The sequence below is a fragment of the Heloderma suspectum genome, chromosome 15, assembly GCF_057233095.1.
Source record: "Heloderma suspectum isolate Gila_16-S chromosome 15, 16-S_ref, whole genome shotgun sequence".
Classification (NCBI taxonomy): Eukaryota; Metazoa; Chordata; class Lepidosauria; order Squamata; family Helodermatidae; genus Heloderma; species Heloderma suspectum.
Window position 1 is genome coordinate 22567556 of NC_139472.1, and position 18600 is coordinate 22586155.

Consider the following 18600-nt stretch of genomic DNA (forward strand, 5'->3'; position numbering starts at 1 on the left):
TTTCCCACCCTTTTGTTGACTATGAGTGCTACTCCATTTCTTCTAAGGGATTCTTGCCCACAATAGTAGATATGATGGTCACCTGAATTAAATTCGCCCATGCCTGTCCATTTTAGTTCGCTGATTCCCAAGATGTCGATGTTCAATCTTGCCATCTCATGTTTGACCACCTCCAGCTTACCTTGATTCATTGATCTGACATTCCAGGTTCCTAAACAATATTGTTCTTTACAGCATCGGATTTTCTTTTCACCGCCAGACACATCCACAGCTGAGTGTCCTTTCGGGTTTGGCCCAGCCGCTTCACTCTTTCTGGCGCTACTTGGAAATACCCTCTGCTCTTCCCCAGTAGCATATTGGACACCTTCCGACCTGAGGGGCTCATCTTCCGGCGTCATCTCTTTTAGCCTTGTGATACGTTCCATGGGGTTTTCTTGGCAAGAATACTGGAGTGGGTTGCCATTTCCTTCTCCAGTGGACCACATTTTGTCAGAACTCTCTGCCATGACCTGTCCGTCTTGGGTGGCCCTGCACGGCATAGCTTATGGCTTCACTGAGTTATGCAAGCCCCTTCGCCACAACAAGGCAGTGATCCATGAAGGGGAGACACTTGAATACTTTTTTTTAAAACTAAGAACTGAGACTCTCAGGATGCTGAATCCTGCAACCCGTCCTAATTGGCTGGAGGACCAATGGCTGGCTCTGGGATTATGGGATTTACAGTCCACACAGACTGGCAGCAATGGCTCTCCAGGGTTTCAGGCAGGGCTCTTTCTTTCCCAGCCCTACCTGGAAATGCTGCCAGGGATTGAACCCAAGATCTGCTGCATTATTAATTAATTAATTACATTTTTATACCACCCAATAGCCAAAGCTCTCTGGGTGGTTCACAACAATTAAAACCATAAATACAACATGATAAAATACAATAAAAGTTTAAAACTACAGTATAAAATAAAATAACCATACAACCTAGGAGCAGTGCAAAGGTTTAAAATATAGATCTAAAACAATAGAAACTGAACAACTAAAATGTCGGGGAAATCAGAAAGGTCTTCACCGGGCACCAAAAAGAGGACAATGCAGGCGCCAGGCAAGCCTCTCTAGGAAGCTTATTCCACAACCAGGGTGCCACAACAGAAAAGGCCCTCTCCTTAGTAGCCACCCAGCTCATTTCTTTTGGTGGGGGCTCCTGGAGAAGGACTGCTGAAGACCATCTTTGGGTCTGGGCAGGTGTGTATGCAAAACTGGGGCTCTGCCATTGGGCTACAGCCTCTGCCCTATACATATGGAGTGCATACAGCCCTGCAGATAAACCAGTGGCCCAACATCATTCCCTGGACAAGCCTGAATCTCTCAAGCAAGGACTTAGAGGCCCGTGTTTCCATATCAATTCAGTGTTTCCTGTTCCATGTGGGCGATCAAAGCACCATCAGCACAAGCAAGCAACACAGTAGCATTGAAGAACCAAAACAGAAACTTGTAGCCGCCTCATTTGCCCGTAGGCCAGGCCCCAGGACCAAGAAAAGAAAAACCAGCAGCCCTCACCCATCCTGGCTTCTTCGGCCTCGACGATCCTCCGGACAGATTCCTGCATGAGCCGCACCTACAGGAAGGCACCAAATAGAATTCAGCATCAAGAGACTCTGCTACAGAGACACACAGAGGCAAAATGAGAGCAGAGCAGAAAGCAGCAAAACTGGAAAGGAGAAGAGAAGACAAAAGTGTCCAGTGTGCGCAGGCTCCTAAGTTCCCATATGGAACCCCGGAAACTGTCATGGGGGCTGATCATAAGACAGACCCCCATGCGGGAGTATTTCAAAGACATTCCCTCTATAAGCAAAAAGGACAAACATGCAAAATGTACACAGTGGGACAAAGAGATGCAAGGACTGCTTGTAATAATGAAACGACAGGGTAAATAACACTTTATTTAATTGTAAATTAACACTGTTTAGTGATCAGATTTGCACCATTGTTTAGGAATCACATGACGAAGTATCAATGGGAAACTTGACTTAAATCATGGATTTAAATTGCCTTGATTTAAAATCAATCCATTCAGCATGCAAAGCATAAAAATAAATAAAGAGATACCAGGGGCTGGACCTGGGACACGCATAGCTCTGTCACAGAGTTATGGCCCCAGCCTGAAATATGTAGTTTAAACAGGTGCACACACATATTTAAGATCTTCAGGAAAGGCAGAAGACATGGCAAAGAAACCAGACTTGATTAGAAAGATAAAATCAACCAAACACTTCTAAAAAATGAAGAAGGTAGCCAAGAGAGATAACTATATTTTCAGGGGGAGGGGGGAGGCATAACACTCATGAGAGAGAGATACAGGAGGCCACCATCTGCCAATCCTGTGCAAAACACATATTTGTATCCTCAGCTTTTAGAATTGACTGGGTTTGGAAGGGAAGAAAAACCCTTGAGCTGAAGCCAGGGTTGGTTATGCCAAGGTAACACCTAGGAGGATGTACATAGAAAGCACAAAATTCTCTAGGAGCAAGAGAGGAAGGAAGGAAGGAAGGAAGGAAGGAAGGAAGGAAGGAAGGAAGGAAGGAAAGAAGGAAGCAAGCAAGCAAGCAAGCAAGCAAGCAAGCAAGCAAGCAGAGACTTACTGCAGCTTCTGCTTCCTGCTTCTTCTGCAAAGTGTCGCTGGCTGTGCTCTCTCGTTGCTTCTCCAACTCTCTAATACAAGAGACCAGGTTTACACTGAATTCTGGGCAGTTACTCTTCCCTCCCACACTCCTGAACCCCTGGAACATGAGCCCCAAGTGGCAGTGTTAGCAGCAGCCTGGCCATGAGCCAAAGTGAGGTGGCTGGGGTGCTCTAAAACCCGGCAGAGCCAAGACAGAGAACTCGCTCATGGGACACAACCCACCTTAGAGAAAGTCTCTTGGCCAAGCCCACTGAAATGAGTGGGACCAGCTCAATTTCTATGGGGCTCATGCAGGAGAACTTCCCAGTGATGGACTGTGCCCCAGCAGACCTCACTTGCTGCTCTCCCCCTGCCACCATCACCTCCCCCTGGCCACTGGTATTCAGAGAGATACCACCTCTGGACCTAGGGGGCTCTGCACAGCCACTAGAGTAGATCTCTCCCCCGTGAATGGTGTGCGTCCTGAACATCAGCTCCCCCTCTCCCACCAGGCACTGACGACGGTGAGCACTCACCTCTCCTTCTGTGCCCAGAGATAGGGCCGGATGATGAGCCTATGCATGGCAAAGTAGATGACAAGGGGCCCTGCTGTGGCATAGAAGACTGCACTGGGCAGCAGCTGGTCCGTCAAGTGGATGGGGAAGAAGTATGTCTGGCTGGCCCTGTTCAGCCTGGAATGGAGGAGGAGGAGGAGGAGAGTGTGGAAGAGAAGAGTGCTTGGCTGGGAACACACAAAATCTGCCAAAGGCCCCAGGAGGGAAACATTGATCTAGAGCCCTCCAGATGCTCCAGCTAGCATGGCCACTGATCAGGAATGCTGGGAGTTGTAGTTTAAAACATTGTGGGGGCACCAGGTCGGGGAAAGCTGGCCTAGTGGAAGACTGGCTCTTTGGTCCCCTGCCCTGCTCCTCCAGCAGGGAAAGTGCTTTCCTTTTGCTGCCAGGCAGGGAGGGGATGCCAGGGACCCAGCAGGAGAGGCATGGGTCCCCTTAAGAGCCTGGGCAGGTGCGCAATCAGAACTCTCTAAATGCAAGAGCAACCTGTGAACCCACAAGATGCTCTGTGTGTCAGCACTCAAGGAAATGGATGCTCTTTTATTAGCTGGGAGAGGAGAGGAGAAACAGACCACCCTCAGGGCCGATCCTTGATCTTTGGGCAGGGCTTCTGCAGAGTTCTGCTGTGTCCCAGAGCCCTCTGCTGGCAAAACCTAAACATGCACCCCGGACGAACACAAGTCCTGGCAGCGCCTCCCATGAAGGCAGCGTTACCCGGCCTCCTGTTTGGCGGTGAGACATGCAGAGCTTCACTCAGAACTGGGGATACTGTGGAAAGCAGTCCAAGCGTCTCCCTTCACCAGGCCAGCCTCTACTGGTGAAAGGGAGCATGCTACCAACACCTTAAGACAAACGGGCACTGGGCAGACGTGTTGGACTACAACCCCCATGATTCCCCAGCCATCACGACTATTGCCTGGGGGATTCCGGGAGCTGCAGTCCAGCACATCTGCAGGCTGAGTCCTTCTCCTGGCGCAATCACTGGCTTCCCTTTGGGGAGGTCTCAGAGATGACTGCCTCCTCCTCACTGCTTGCAGGCCCTTTCCCTCTGGTCCCGACCCCTACAGCTTCTCCTCCTCGCTCACTCAGGACAGGCGAACAGGCAGCGGCAACAAGGAGGACCAGCAGCAGGGCTGGGAGGATTCAGAGGCTAGCAGCAGGCCTCCCACTGAGGAGCGCGGGCCCACTGACCCCCACGCAGGCCCTGCCTGACGTGCGTGTACACCTGAGCCCCGTGACCTCTGCTAGAGTGGCCTAGCAGGCCCTGGCAGAGGCACAACCGCAGGGGCAAGAGGGGCCAGGCGAGGACTGCTGACTCACTTGATTTTCAGAGAGACTCCCTGGGGAATGCCGACGCTGACCGTGGCTCCGAGGACACTGTGCCGAGAGATCTTCCGCTCTGCGCCATATTCCACAATGGTCCCAAAAAAGCCAGTCCTGGAAGAAAAGAATGTGGACAAAGTCAGTGGAGGGCAGGCTCTGCCTCTCAGGACTCTGGGTAGTGCCAGTGGTCACATCCCAGCGCATGGCTGGCCTCCCCCTGCCCTCTTAGCAGCTGGAGGAATCCTGCTGCATCCAGACTTCCAGATGACGCATGCCGTTCTGCAGTAGTCCTGGAACAGCTGCTTTAGAATGGCACCATCTTGCCTGTTCTTCCGGAGAGCAACTGCTCTGGGCACTGGGCTTCCTTGCATAGAACCCTGTTCCACACCTTCTCCCACCTCTCACCTGGGATTCACCCTCCGTTGCACATTCAATGACAGTGCTTCGGCTCAGACTCACTTGAGAGACCCTTTCACCCGCGTCTGATCCTCATCCTGAAACTTGTGCTGATAACTGACCATCATGAAGGAGTGAGGGATGCCCAGCTGCAAAGCCACAGAAATGCAGTCAGCCACCCACCAATGATCCCATTCCTTTATTTCAATCTTTGTCCCTTCGACCAGCCCTCCCCAACCTGGTGCCCTCCAGATGTGTTGGACTGCAATTCCCACCATTCCCAGCCAGCATGGCCATGCTGGCTGGGAATTTGGGAGCTGCAGTCCAGCACATCTGGAGAGCACCAGGTTGGGGGAGGCTGCCTTAGTCACCGTGGCAGTAGGTGCAAGATGGACAGAAGGTGCGGTGCTTCTTCGCAGAACACACGATGGAGTTATGGGGTTCTCTGCCACAGAACATGGACGTGAGCATTGGCTGAAATGGCTTTAAAAGGAGATGGTACAAAAACGTATGGAGGAGTTTTATTCTCCACCATAGCTACATGGAACCTCTGTGTTCAGAGGCGGCCGTACAACCAGGGCTAATGGCCACGGTAAGAAACAGAATGCCCAACTAGGTAGTTTATCAGTAGTCAGGTAACTCATGCAGAATCCCTGGGACAAGACGGAACAAAAGATAGGCTAGTTTTGCAATTTCAACACTTTTTAAAAAGTGTTTTAAGATACTGGTTTTGCGGTTTGAACTTGTTTTAACTGCTCATCACCCAGCGATTCTGGGTTATGGGGTGACTAAAAATGCAATAAACTAAAACAAACAAATAGAAATGAGACAGCCCTGCAAGAGCAGACTGAGGTCCACTTACTCCAGCATCCTCGGTCAACCAGATACCTTCAAAAGCTCTCCACAGTGCTTGAAGGACACAGCCACCCCTGGCTCTTGCTCCCAACAATGGTGCATAGCGGCAGAATGACTTTAGGCATGGAGATTCCATATAGCCTCATGGCTAACAGCCACTCATCCCCTTTTAAAGCCACCAAAACAAGTGGCCATCACTCCATGCTAGGGCAGAAAATTCTGTATATTACTGATGTACTGGATGAAGCAGTACGCTCTCTTGTCTGTCATGAATCCACTGCTAATCAGTTTCATAAATGCACATGAATAAAATACGTTGATGCAAAGTAAGAGAGCCAACCAGACACAGGAAGAACGGGTTCCCTGGCAGCAGAAAGGGATGCTGTCTGTGGCCTCTCCTCAGCCCTTCCCCACCCAACCACGTCACAGGCTGGCCACCAGATCCAGAAAAGTGATGGAATTGATCCCACATCTATTGAAAATCTCTCTGGATTACTGGCACAGCTCTGCCACAAGCAATGCATGCCCCCGCCCCCAACAGCAGGCCCCCATTGCAAAGAGCTGCTGGGGGCAATATGAGGAGGTTCCCACCTGAAATGCCACTGTGAAGTGGCTGGTTTTGGTATCCCGGACAATACTTGTGTTCATGGCTGACTGAATGCCCCAGCGCCACTGCAAGTACCCCACGGTGTTCTTGTCCAGGTTCCGCGCCAGGACCGTCGTAAGGCCCGGACGGATCCCGCGGGAGGAGAACTGCAAGGCACAGTTCGTCGTGATGAAACTGCAAACAAGGAGAGAGTGGCAAGGTCCTGAGGACAGGGATTCTCTCAGCACAACCAAGGCGTTTCCCCCTCCTGCCTTCTTGCTTAGGGGACCGCTGGTGGCAAGGGACCTTGTCCGCCCCCCATCCCAGTGCACATCCCTCATCCATCTCTGAAGGTCAGGGGAGCTTGAGGTGTGATGCAGGTGGGCCGGCTCCGTTCCAATGAGTGCCTCCCTGCCCCACTGTAGGACAGGCGCCCCTCTCCCTCCAGCAACGCCCGCCAGAAGCTGAGCAGGGAGAGAGAAGGGCGGGATCATCTTGCTGTTCCAGCAGCCATTCGAACCCCTGCCAGGCTCTGCTGCACACCTGGAGGTGCCCTCACTCGTCAGTGGGGAAACACCAGCGTCACGCTCGCCTCCACTGTTCTCTCAAAGGGTCCAATTCATTCACTCGGCACAAAGACTGGAGCAAGCTGAAGCCAGCTGTATTTAGCCAAGGGCCAGCCCAGGGCTGGGCTGGGCTCATCCAGGGCAGTTACAACTCGTCCCACCTCACAGCATAACTGGCGCCAGGAATCAAACCTTGTGCAGCGGGGTGAAGAATTTCCATGTGGGCATTTGACAGCTGCTACCGGACAAAGTCCTGCGCTCGTCAAAATACTTCCCTCACTTCCACTAGCCTGGTTAACACTTGGACATTTCTGAGCATTTCTACCTGCAGTCCTCAAAAAGACGGGGGGAGGGCAGAGCTAAGACTAGTGCTGTGCGCAGATGGCCTCTTGAGATTCTCCATCTTACTTGTGGGTGGAGAAATCTGGGAGACAATTTCACCAAATTTCTCCAGCAGGAGGAGAAATTCTCAACCCTTTCTCCCAGGTAGGGCTCCCCATTGGCAGGGCTTATAGCACAGCTTCTTCCTTCTTTGGAAAGGGTTTTGGGTTTGTTTGTGCTGCAACAGCATCAACTGTCTTGGCAGGCCGGCCCCCAATTTGCATCCACCGCAATGCAGGCGGGGGCAGCGTTGTGTCTAGCTCCAAGGATGAGGTGGTGTTAGTGCTCTGCCAGAATCCGTTCTCCAATTTCCTGAGTTTTTCCCCCCGGGGAAAGAGGCTTCCATTGCTCTGCCTCATTCAGGATGTTTTATAATTTATTTTTGTGCTGTTTCTGAGCATACCTAATCACAGCAAGCCTCCAAGGCTGGCTGCACATCCTGATCTGGAAAAGCCCTAAGGGAGGAATTGCCTCATGGTGCCTTAAACTGGGCTTTCTTGAAGTGTAGGAAGCTGAGGAGGCTACAGGCTGCCAGAGAGATGATCGTACAATGAAAAACAGGACACATGTACTCATTCCTCAGCCACCTCCTAAGTACGATAAGCCCAAGATACATGAGAATTTCTCCGAAATTTCTTCACCACTGAATTTCTTTTCGAAAGCAATTTCTCTTCCATCAAATTGAGTGAGAATGGTCGAAAAACGTGTGGGAGAAATTTTCAGCACAGCGTTAGCCAAGACCCTGCTCGGAAAGCGTGCCAAGTTATTTTCTGGCAGTTGCAGGGCAAGGTCCATTGCTGAGTGACAGAACATGCGCTCTGCACGCAGGAAGTCGAGGGTCAACCCTGGGCATCTCCAGGCAAAGGATCTACTTGAGGCCTGGAGAGCCACAGCCCGTCACTGAAGGCTGGCCACTGAGCAGGACAGAGCTGCGGTCAGACTCAGTGTCAGGAGGCTTCAAGATGCTGGGCCAGAGTGCCATCAAGAACTGCATTTAAAACGGTGTCAAAGTTGCAGTTCCCACAATATTTCTATTTCAGCTTTTTGGGGTGAAAACCAGTTTTATCCATTTTGAAAGATAAACAAATGTTGATGTATGCAAGAGATGTGGAGAAATCTGCTTCAGAAAGATACCTGCAAAGGCAAAAGGCACGCCACCTTCTGGTCACAAGGGGATATGGCCTAGTAAAGAAGAGACTGCAGGCTCACAAGGATGGGCAATCGCAGAGGCTGACCACTGGGGTGGGCAAATGGTAGATCTCCGGATGTTCTGGAGCAACTCCCAGCAGCCCCTGCTGGCACAGCCAATGGGCCAGAATGCTGGGAGCTCAAGTCCAGAACATCTGGAGATCTACCGCCTGTCCCACCCTGCCTTTTTCACACTGAGAATCCGCTTTTAGGCTCACCCTACAACCAACCTGTACATTTTTTACTGGGTCATTTTTTCTGTTTTTCTCTTCCTCTCCCTACTCTCTCCTCTCTGTCTTTTCCTCAGTTTCTTTCTCACTTAAAGGACAACCCTAAAAAATATTATCATAGAATAGTAGGGTTGGAAGGGGCCTACAAGGCCATTATGACAACTAAAGTCACCGTGTTGTGAGTCTTAACCCACCATTAGAAGATGAATTACTCCACAGTGAAGACTCCACAATGAAGACTCCCATTAACTACCACTTTTGCTCTAAATCATTAGAAAAATGGTAGAGTATAATCCCATGCCCTCTCTTCATTAACGTCTAGGCCTGATCCTACCTTATTCCACAAAACAGCCCAGCAATTCCAAAAACTGCCCTCAGGAAAACCCAGCTGGAATTTGGAGGAACAGAAACATGGGAAAGACATTCTGGTACCCATCCTCTGATAGGACCCAACAGTTGGTTTGCAGTTATGACCCAGGTTGCCACAGAGCATTGCTTGGCAATGGCTTAAGGAAGGAGGACCTGGCCCGACTGACTCACTAGGAAGCAACAGGGTAGCCCCAAAATTCAGAGCTCTTGCTATATTTCCCAAGGTTGTGGGCTCAAGCTATACTTGGGGACATTTCACATCCAAGGCATACAAATATTGATTTGTCCTCATCAGCCATTCCCAGCCTCACCCTCAAATCCTCTGGAATGTCTGGAGAAAGTAAGAAACAGTGGGAGATGCTCTGGCCATTTCTTATGTTCTCCCAAGTGCAGGGCTTGTGGGAGGCTGCTCGGGTCTCTGTCTCACCAGAGGGCCAGGGGCACTTTCAGGCACATGGTTTAAGGCTACTTCCTGGTGGCGGCTGAAAAGAGCTTCTGTGCAGTAGTGCTTCACGTGGCAAATCAGAATGCCAGATTTGATAAATCAGCAAGACAATTCCTACGGGACTCACAGTGGGTCCATTTCTTGAGGAATCATTTAATACAAAGGTAGCCCAGCCCTGTTCTTCCCTGGAGGGTATGGGCCCATTCCTAAAGTCTCACCATCTTTGTGTGAGATTCCGGAACACCTTTAGACCAAACAGAGGCCCCTGAAGGTCTCCAGCTCCAAACTCCAGCTGCACAAAGAGAAGACAAGAAACGGTTAGAAGGCCCAATTCAGCATTACTCAATTAAGTTGTGGGGCTGGCCAGAGCATTCATTACCCCATTATCCACAGCCCCACACCAGTACATGTGGTTCAACCCTGGCAGAAACTTCCACCTTCCCACCCCTCATGTTCTCACTGATGAACATCTGGAGGGACCCAGATGCTCCTCTGCTCAGAGCAGCCTTTGACTGCAACTACTCTTGTGCCTGGCTGGGCCAGGGAAAGAGCAGGTAGCATCTCCTCCCCTGGAAGGCCTGCAGCGTCCACAGCAGAAAGTCACCTGTGCACACCAGCTGTCCTCACCGTGGCAAGAGTGCTTCTTGCATGGACTAAAGGGCTAAATGCCCTGAGAGGTGCAGTTCTGAATTAGGGATGTCGGAGAAACCTGCAATGGATTCAAGTGAGTTTGGATTTCCAAGAATCCAACCTGCGGGTTCTGCAACAGATCAGCTTTTTCCAAGTTGCACAGACTAGTTTTTTACTTTCAGGGGAGGATTTGCACAAATTTGCACTTGCACTAGTGTGCATTAGCACAAGTGCACACTTGTGCAAGTGGAGCAAAATTCTTGTACATCCCTAAAAAAAATCCAATTCTGTCAATGAATAGATAACAGAATGAAAAACCCCTGACAATCCATGGAACACAGACGGAATGGATTTAACACAATCCACATATGCCTATTCTGAACCCACCCTTCCTAAAAGCCCTGGGGACCTTTCCTAACCTTCAGAGCACCCACACACACACGGGGAGGTAGAGGAAAACCATCTGTATAGAAGTGTTAGCTACGTGACTGACTAAGAAAGGGAACGAGCTGGATTCGGTGCCCATTTAAGGTTGGCCACCTGTTGTTCCCACTCCTAAGAGGGAGCGCCAGTGTTGTGTAGCAGCTAGGCAGAAGAACAGCCCTGCGGGATAAGACCAAGGTGCGATGCTCCATCTAGTCCAGCATTTCTCGCATTCGCCAACCAGACAACTCTCAGAAACTCACTAGCAGATCAGGAAGGCTGAGCCTTCTCCTGTTGTTGCTCCCCATAGGACACCCCGGCCGTGGCGCAGTGGCAGAGCCCCTGCTCTGCATGCAGATGGTCCCAGGTTCAATCCCTGGCATCTTCAGGTAGGGCTGGAAAAACTCCTGACTGAAACCCTGGAAAGCCGCTGCTGCCAGTCACCATTGGCAATCCTGGACTACATGGACCCAGCATGAGGCAGCTTCCTGTGTTCCCCCATGAATAAAAATGTTTCTTTTTTGCCTCTGCCCATGTCAGGCTTGTTCACTGGTGTGGGAGACTCTCAAGAAGTAGAAATCACCATCCCAGCTTAATAAGGGGCTGAGGGCTGGTCAGAGTCCAATCATGAGCTTGGGTCATATCCCCAAAAGAGAAAATGACACGCAACACTCTTGGTCTTGATGTCACCCACCCTTCAGGAACTGCAACAAGTGGGCCTTGGACGCCCTGGAACAGAAGTATCAGAAACTCAAGGCCTTCCACTGATGAAGGTGCAGAAAAAAAGGTGAAGGCAGTGGCTGCTAAGAGGGTGGGAGGCTTAACATTGACTAGGCACAGGCAATACGTGGAACCTGGCTTTCTTACCTCTCCCCAGCCTTTGGCAGATGTCACCCGCCTCAGAGCCAAGTTGACAGAGCCACCTCCGTTCCCATTCTGGGTTGAGAGGTTTCCCGACAGGATTGCCGTGTCTGTGGCGGTCAGAGGAGCCTGCGAGACACACAGACCATCACTGTGTATATGAGACCCATATATGATAAGCCAGGCAAACAATGCTCTTAAGGGACATCCGCACCAGCATGAACCGCACAGGTCGGTCCTGTGGCTGACCGCACAGGTCGGTCCTGTGGCTCCGGAACCACTGGAGCATTCTAAGGCCTCCTGTGAGGCCTTGGCAAGGCACTTTGCAGATAAAATTGATCAGATTAGGTGTGTTACTCTGCATGCTGTGGATACAGTTAGTGAGCAAGAGGCGGCCTGTGGCAAACCGGTTTTGTGGGATCGGTTCCAGCTTCTTCCTCCTGATGAAGTGGACAAGGTGCTTTCATCGGTACAGCCGACCACCTGCTTACTTGATCCTTGCCCATCTTGGCTCATTATGAGCTGCAGAGAGAGACTGGGTGAGGGGATCAAGGCGGTGGTGAACGCCTCCCTTGAGGAGGGAGTGATGCCATCAGCCCTCAAGGAGGCAGTGATAAGACTGCTCTTAAAGAAGCCCTCCTTGGATCCTCAAGTTTTGAACAACTTTCGCCCAGTCTCAAATCTGCCATTTTTGGGCAAGGTGATTGAGCGGGTGGTGGCGGTGCAGTTGAAGGCACACTTGGAAGAAACTGATTATCTAGACCCATTTCAGTCGGGCTTCAGGCCTGGGCATGGGACAGAAATGGCCTTGGTCGCCTTGGTAGATGATATGAGGAGGGCTCTGGATAGGGGTGAATGCTCCTTCCTTGTTCTCCTCGACCTCTCAGTGGCTTTCGATACCGTTGACCACGGTATCCTCCTGGACCGCCTGGAGGGGTTGGGCATTGGGGACACCGTATTGCGGTGGTTCCGGTCCTTCCTCTCTGGCAGGCACCAGAGGATAGCACTGGGAGAGGAGGTTCCGGACCCATGGCCACTTACTTGTGGGGTGCCACAGGGTTCCATCCTCTCCCCGATGCTATTTAACATCTATGTGAAGCCGCTGGGGGCTATCATCAGGAGGTTTGGGGTGCAGTGTCATCAATATGCGGATGACACGCAGCTCTACCTCTCGTTCAAATCTTCACCAAGGTTGGCCGTAGAATCCCTGTCCAAATGTCTGGAGACGGTGAGTGGTTGGATGGGGAGGAATAGGCTGAAGCTGAACCCTGACAAGACCGAGGTACTTTTGGTGGGAGACAAGAGGAGGCTGGGGAATGTTGACCTGGTGTTGAATGGGGTACGGCTACCCTTGAAAGACCAGGTCCGCAGCCTGGGGGTCATTTTGGACTCCCAGCTGTCCATGGAGGCTCAGGTGTCAGCTGTGAGCCGGACAGCAATGTATCAACTCCATCTGATACGGCGGCTGCGCCCCTTCCTTCCCGACCATCTGCTCCCATCGGTAGTACATGCCCTGGTCTCCTCTCGTCTCGACTACTGTAATGCGCTCTACGTGGGGTTATCCTTGAAGGTGGTTTGGAAACTGCAGCTGGTACAGAACGCGGCAGCTAGCCTGATTAAAGGCAGCCGCCGGCGAGATCACATCACTCCAGTGCTGAAGGAGTTGCACTGGTTACCAGTTGTTTTCCGGGCCAAATTCAAGGTGTTGGTTTTGACCTTTAAAACCCTATATGGTTCCGGCCCAGCCTATCTTAAGGAGCGCCTCCAGAAACACCAGACAGGCCGCTGAACAAGATCAGCCTCGGATGGCCTTCTCTCTGTGCCATCAGCCAGGACAGCTAGACTGGTGGGGACGAGGGAGAGGGCCTTTTCTGTGGTGGTCCCCACTCTGTGGAACTCCCTCCCTAGGGAACTCCGTCATGCCCCCTCTTTAATGAGCTTCCGTCGTGCATTAAAAACGTTGTTGTTCAGGCAGGCATTTGGGGTGGGTTAGGGTATTTTAGAAAATGTTTTTATTGTAGAATTTTATTGTTTTAAACTGTTTTTATTGTATGTTGTACATCGCCCAGAGTGGCTGGGTGGCCAGCCAGATGGGCGATTAATAAATTTAATAATAAATAAATACATAAAAATGAAGTGCCCAAGGGTTTCTTTCGTTTTTCACTGAAACTGATTTGTGCAACTCACACCTAACCTTTCTTCAGTTGCACTCTGATGGGGCTGTGCAGATAGTGGCAGGCAAAGGCCTTGCCAGAAGCAGACCCACTTGAATGGTGTCACTGGATAGCACCCAGTGTTAGTCCTACGTACAGCAGACCTGTTGAAATGGAGGAGACTTAAGTTAGTCATAACTAATGTAAGGCCCTTTCATTTCAATAGGTCTACTCTATGTAGGGCTTAACATTGGATACTATACCCTTACGTTCTCCCATAGAAGTGAATGGCTGCCATTCCTTTGAAGTGTGAATTATAAGGAAAATCAGATACACACTTAGAACAGAATCAAGGGATGCATTCTGTCAAACAACTGAAGCGATTAAGCGCACCATGCTCACTCAGCTTCCTGGCATCTGGCCACTTTCAAGTGCTGTGCTAGTTGCTAATATGTTATGAACAGCATCCCTCCACTTGTCCCCCAGTGTTCAAGACTTGGAATGTTCTGGAATGCTTCAGCTCAGCTCAGCCAACGGCTTGGCAGGCAGAGGGACGCTCTTCCGGTGTGGAGAGAAGGTGAGAAAGAGTTCAAATCTTTACCATGCCCAGCACTCACTTTTGAGAGACACACCTAGCTGAGCAGAGCCAGGAAACCTGGCCAAGGAAACATTCTCCCATTAGAGACAGAACCCGTATGGCATGACATGGAGAGTCGGAGCAAACTGTTTGGGCTCACGTGAGATCCCTCAGCACTTGGCTCAGCTGAAAGTGAATTTCCCCTCCACTCTCCATTTCAAAATTGGTAATTGCATCCCTGAGCCATACTTCATTTCCCGCTGCTCTGTGTTGTGGTGCCTCATTAACACAGAAGCCTTTGAAAGAAATTCACACATACGCACACGTTACCTCAATAGACTGGGATATGTGCATTTTGTTAATTTCAATCTGGGGAAAGCCACTGCCCGGCACATCTTCGTACTCTTCATCATACCGATCAAAGAGGTCGGTGGCATCTATTCCAACGCTAATTGTCCCCTGGGGAAATAAAACAGGTTCCCAGTGTTAAATGATATCACCTTCAGCCTTCCGAAGTCTCCTGTTCTCAGAAGATTCTGCCGGCTAGAATTCCTTCCCCAACCCAGGCACCAGAATACTTCTTTGGTGCCACCTCTCTATTCTCCTTCAAGCCCCTCCTCAAGATCTGGCTTTTCCACAAAGTCTTTGCCGTAACCCCCTCCTGCTCACTCCCAGGTGAAGCTGAGTTTAAGACCATGCAACTGCACATACTCATCTTCTCTGCCTTTCCTTTCCTCCCCATCTGTTACTCTTGCTTCTGCTATCTTCCCCGCTGTTTAAACTGACTGTAAGCATCTGGGGGCAGAGGCCTGTCCTTTTGTGTGTCTGCTTATGTTTCTCTGTGCAAGTAAGAATGATAAATAGCACACATCTCATAAACTCTTCTGCTCGCACACACATGTTTGCCAATCAGTGATGGAGCTACCCGATCCCCTGGAAAGAGCTGTCACAGGCGAGAGTTCGTGCCACCTCCAAGGCAGATATGCTTTTTAACAGAGGCACTTCACATTCAGCTGTGAGCCCAAAGGGCAGAGGAAACCAAGTAATGAACGCAGAGCAGCCCTGGGCTATGTGAAGCATGATCTGTATCTAGAGAAAGGTCCAAAGGTGTCTTTAACAAGGGAAAAAATCTAACTGTTATTTGGGTTGTGCAGGCTTTGCCTAAGGCATCTCTCTCTCAGGTAAAAAGGACTGGAGGTGGACTACAGCTTTTTTCCCCTCCAGAGAGCTGAGGGCAGTTTGAAAGAGATATTGCGGCTCATCCCCGCAGGAGCAGGAGAGGGAGCTCCAGTGGAGGAAGCAAAGTGTCTAGGAAGATACTTCAGCCGACGGGTGAGTTAAGCATCTGTACAAGGAGATGGCAAGTACTACTCATTTATTCAGTGTATAAGCATCAGCTGAAGAAACGGGAAAACAGCAAGGAGCTGAATCCTATGAGAGATCATTCTGCAGAAAATTAGTATTTTTAAGCTCTGCTCTAGCTGTGAAGCCTTGAGTGGCTGAATTAACTCTCAGCCACAAACAAACCCCAATTTTAGAAAGGGGTTAAAGACTAAGAGATAGTTCTACATTGTGAAAGGCCACAGTGCTGACCTAGCAAGTGGGAAAGCCCGCTTACGAACAGAAACCGTAGGCTTAACTCAGCTTAGGTTTCTCGGTGCACCATATAAGCTAAAGTGCAGGCTAAGACCTCAGCTCAGTTTAAATGTTCAGTTTTGTGTTAAGTTTTAAAAACTAGAGTGTAAGTCTAGAAAAGTGCAGAGTGAGGCAGGCTTGCAGTACATCAGAGGTCTGCATTCCCAGAGGAACTCTAACTGCCCCCATCTTCTCCTTAATCTCCACTCCTGTCCACTTCCCTGATAAAAGAAATCCCCATTCCCCAGGTGCTCAACAGACCTAAATCCCCCTTTAAATTTCTACTCACAGGAGTCTGGTGCAGCTCAGCAGCAGATCCACACAATGATTTTTAAACAAGGTCCTCCAAAGCTAACTGGCTGCAGCAGAAGTTGAGGGAAAAGCTGGGAATGATGGGAGCTGCCGCTCCACACATCTGGAGGGCACCAGGTTGGGTGAGACAGAGTTAAAAAGGTTCAGCAGAGTGCTGGGCTCTGCAGGGGCGAGAGGGTGGCAACAGGGTGAGGAGGTCAAGGTCTAACCAATCCCAAGGTCCCGAGGGAAGAAGTGCCACGAACAAAAACAGCCATGAGGGCAGAAGGCCCTGATGGGACGTGGGAGCTGTCCGGGGATTGCACTGAATGCCTGAACGACCTGCTGCACAGAGGCCCTAGGTGTGTGCTTGGTGCCGCTGAGGCCAAGACAGCTGACGTGAGGCAGCCCAGAGCGTCAGAGAGGTCTGTGGAGGAGGTCCTTGGGGGTCGTGACAGCAGCGTCCTGCTCCCGGGGGGTGGCTCCCCCTCGACTGTTACGGAAAATGAGGCTCTCAGGAAAAGAGCACTGCTCTGAGGAAGAGGGAAATGGTCCCCGAGGAAGGACCCATTCCGGGTCGGCATGTGGAGCTGAGCCAACATCCTCTTGCTCTGAGGAGACGCCCCCAGGGCAGGGAGCTTGGAGTAGTGGGCGACTCAGTCATCAGAATCACAGAAAGATGACTCTGTGAGGAACGTGTAGACTGCATTGTGAGCTGCCCGCCTGGTGCAAAGGCAGAGGATGTCCTGCTTCATCCAGATAGGCTGAAGGTAGATGGCACTGGGGAGGGATCGGCAGTCATGGGGCACATCAGCAATAACGGTGTGTGGAAATGTAGCTGTGCAGTTCTGGAGGCAAAATCCAGGTTGCTCAGGAGGAAGTTCTCTCTGAAATGCTACTGTTCTCTGCCCAGGGCCAGCCACACAGGTGGAACTGGGCGCTCTCAACGCGTGCGTGAGGTGGTAGGGCCAGCAGGAAGGGTTCAGATTTGTTAGCCACTGGGAAACATTTTGGGATAAGCCAGGCCTGCACAAATGGGATGGGATCCACCTGAACCGAAACAGAAGCAGGCTGCTATCGCTGAATCTCAAAGAAGTGGCAAAGCACTTTTTAAACTGACTCCTGGGGGAAAGCCGACAGGAGCTGGGGAGCACAAGATAAGTCATCCATAGGAGACTGGGGTGTTTCTGATCATCCAAACCAAAGGCTCTATACAAGGAAATAATATATGGAGTATCATTAACACCATGACCATGCAAATTAGCTGCAGACTGCTGTCTCACTACCTCTTTCCAAGGCTGGCCTCTGCACAGAATAAGCCTCCTCCATCCCAGTTTTAAATATCTCCCTGACCAGAAAGGGAAGACCTTCAAGAGACCATTGCCTGCAAACTCAGATATATACTGGAAATGTGCCAAACTTCAAAAACACCCAGAGGGAGAGAGGGAGAGAGCGAGCGAGCACAAAAGCAGACTTCTGCAGCTGCACCTCTTGTGCTGGTTGGCAATCAAAGCTTCAACGAGGATCTCAGAACGCAGGCAAGGTTTGATAAAATTAAACCCTGTACATGGCACTGCAATTGGAAAAGAGGAGGAAAGGCACATTCACAGCTGACCCTTAAGACACCCCAAAATAAATAAAATCCAGCATAAGCCTCTCCCCACCCCTGCTACCAAGCAGTGTCTGCACAAAGACTGTATTACAAAATGGAAGAAAACGATGTCAGGGAAATGCACGTGTGTGTGTGTGTGTGTGTGTGTGTGTGTGATCCTGTTTGCCTGGAGTTCATTTGGCTTGGCATTCCTGAAAATCAACAAGACCGACAATACAACTACTATTACTACTAATAATAATATTGCAACTACTACTAAATGTTCTAGGGCTTGTGCCAAAATTAATACAACGGTATTAATACAACAGAGGCTCTGGAAGCAGGATACAAACTGAAAAAGGGACAGGGAGGGAAGAGAAAGCAGCATATTCAGCACAATTCATACTGTTACATAAGGCACTAACAGAATGCCCAGGTAGAACGGCCAGCGATGGAAGCCGTTCTGGGAGTAGAGGAACCAGGCTGACGGAGGGGGCCTCGCTGCCTCACTTCTCCCTCTGATGCAGCTAGATTTATGCATCTATAGCATTTTTACCCCACTCTTCAGCCAAAAACGACTCCCAGAGCAGCTTACAAACAGGCTTTCAATCTAAAAGAGGTGACACAAAAGGAAAAGCGATTGGGAGGGAGGAGGAAAGAAGCAAAATTCAGGCACCAGCTCTTAGTTTCTTATAAGTATATGGAACATTTTCGGATGGAGGCAGTTACAGGCAGGGAGGAGCCAAACAGCAAAGTCATTCTCCAGATGTGGATCCTTATGTAGCCAAAACAAGGCACCCCCCCACACACACACACACAAGGGACATCAGTAGGCTCAAGGGAACCCTGAGATTTGAAGATGAACAACAACAAAA

At 50.4% G+C, this 18600-nt stretch overlaps 1 protein-coding gene across 1 annotated transcript in view; it reads right to left on the reverse strand.

Moving 5' to 3' along the window:
- DNAJC11 (DnaJ heat shock protein family (Hsp40) member C11) overlaps positions 1-18600 on the reverse strand; it is a 97738-nt gene that overhangs the window by 14028 nt on the left and 65110 nt on the right. The window contains exons 5-13 of the mRNA XM_084822146.1: positions 14539-14667; positions 11485-11607; positions 9783-9856; positions 6391-6580; positions 5008-5093; positions 4546-4662; positions 3187-3342; positions 2631-2700; positions 1549-1606 (exon numbers count right to left, since the gene is read on the reverse strand). Coding sequence (XP_084678272.1) covers positions 1549-1606; positions 2631-2700; positions 3187-3342; positions 4546-4662; positions 5008-5093; positions 6391-6580; positions 9783-9856; positions 11485-11607; positions 14539-14667 — 1003 coding nt within the window. The remainder of the gene's footprint in view (positions 1-1548; positions 1607-2630; positions 2701-3186; positions 3343-4545; positions 4663-5007; positions 5094-6390; positions 6581-9782; positions 9857-11484; positions 11608-14538; positions 14668-18600) is intronic.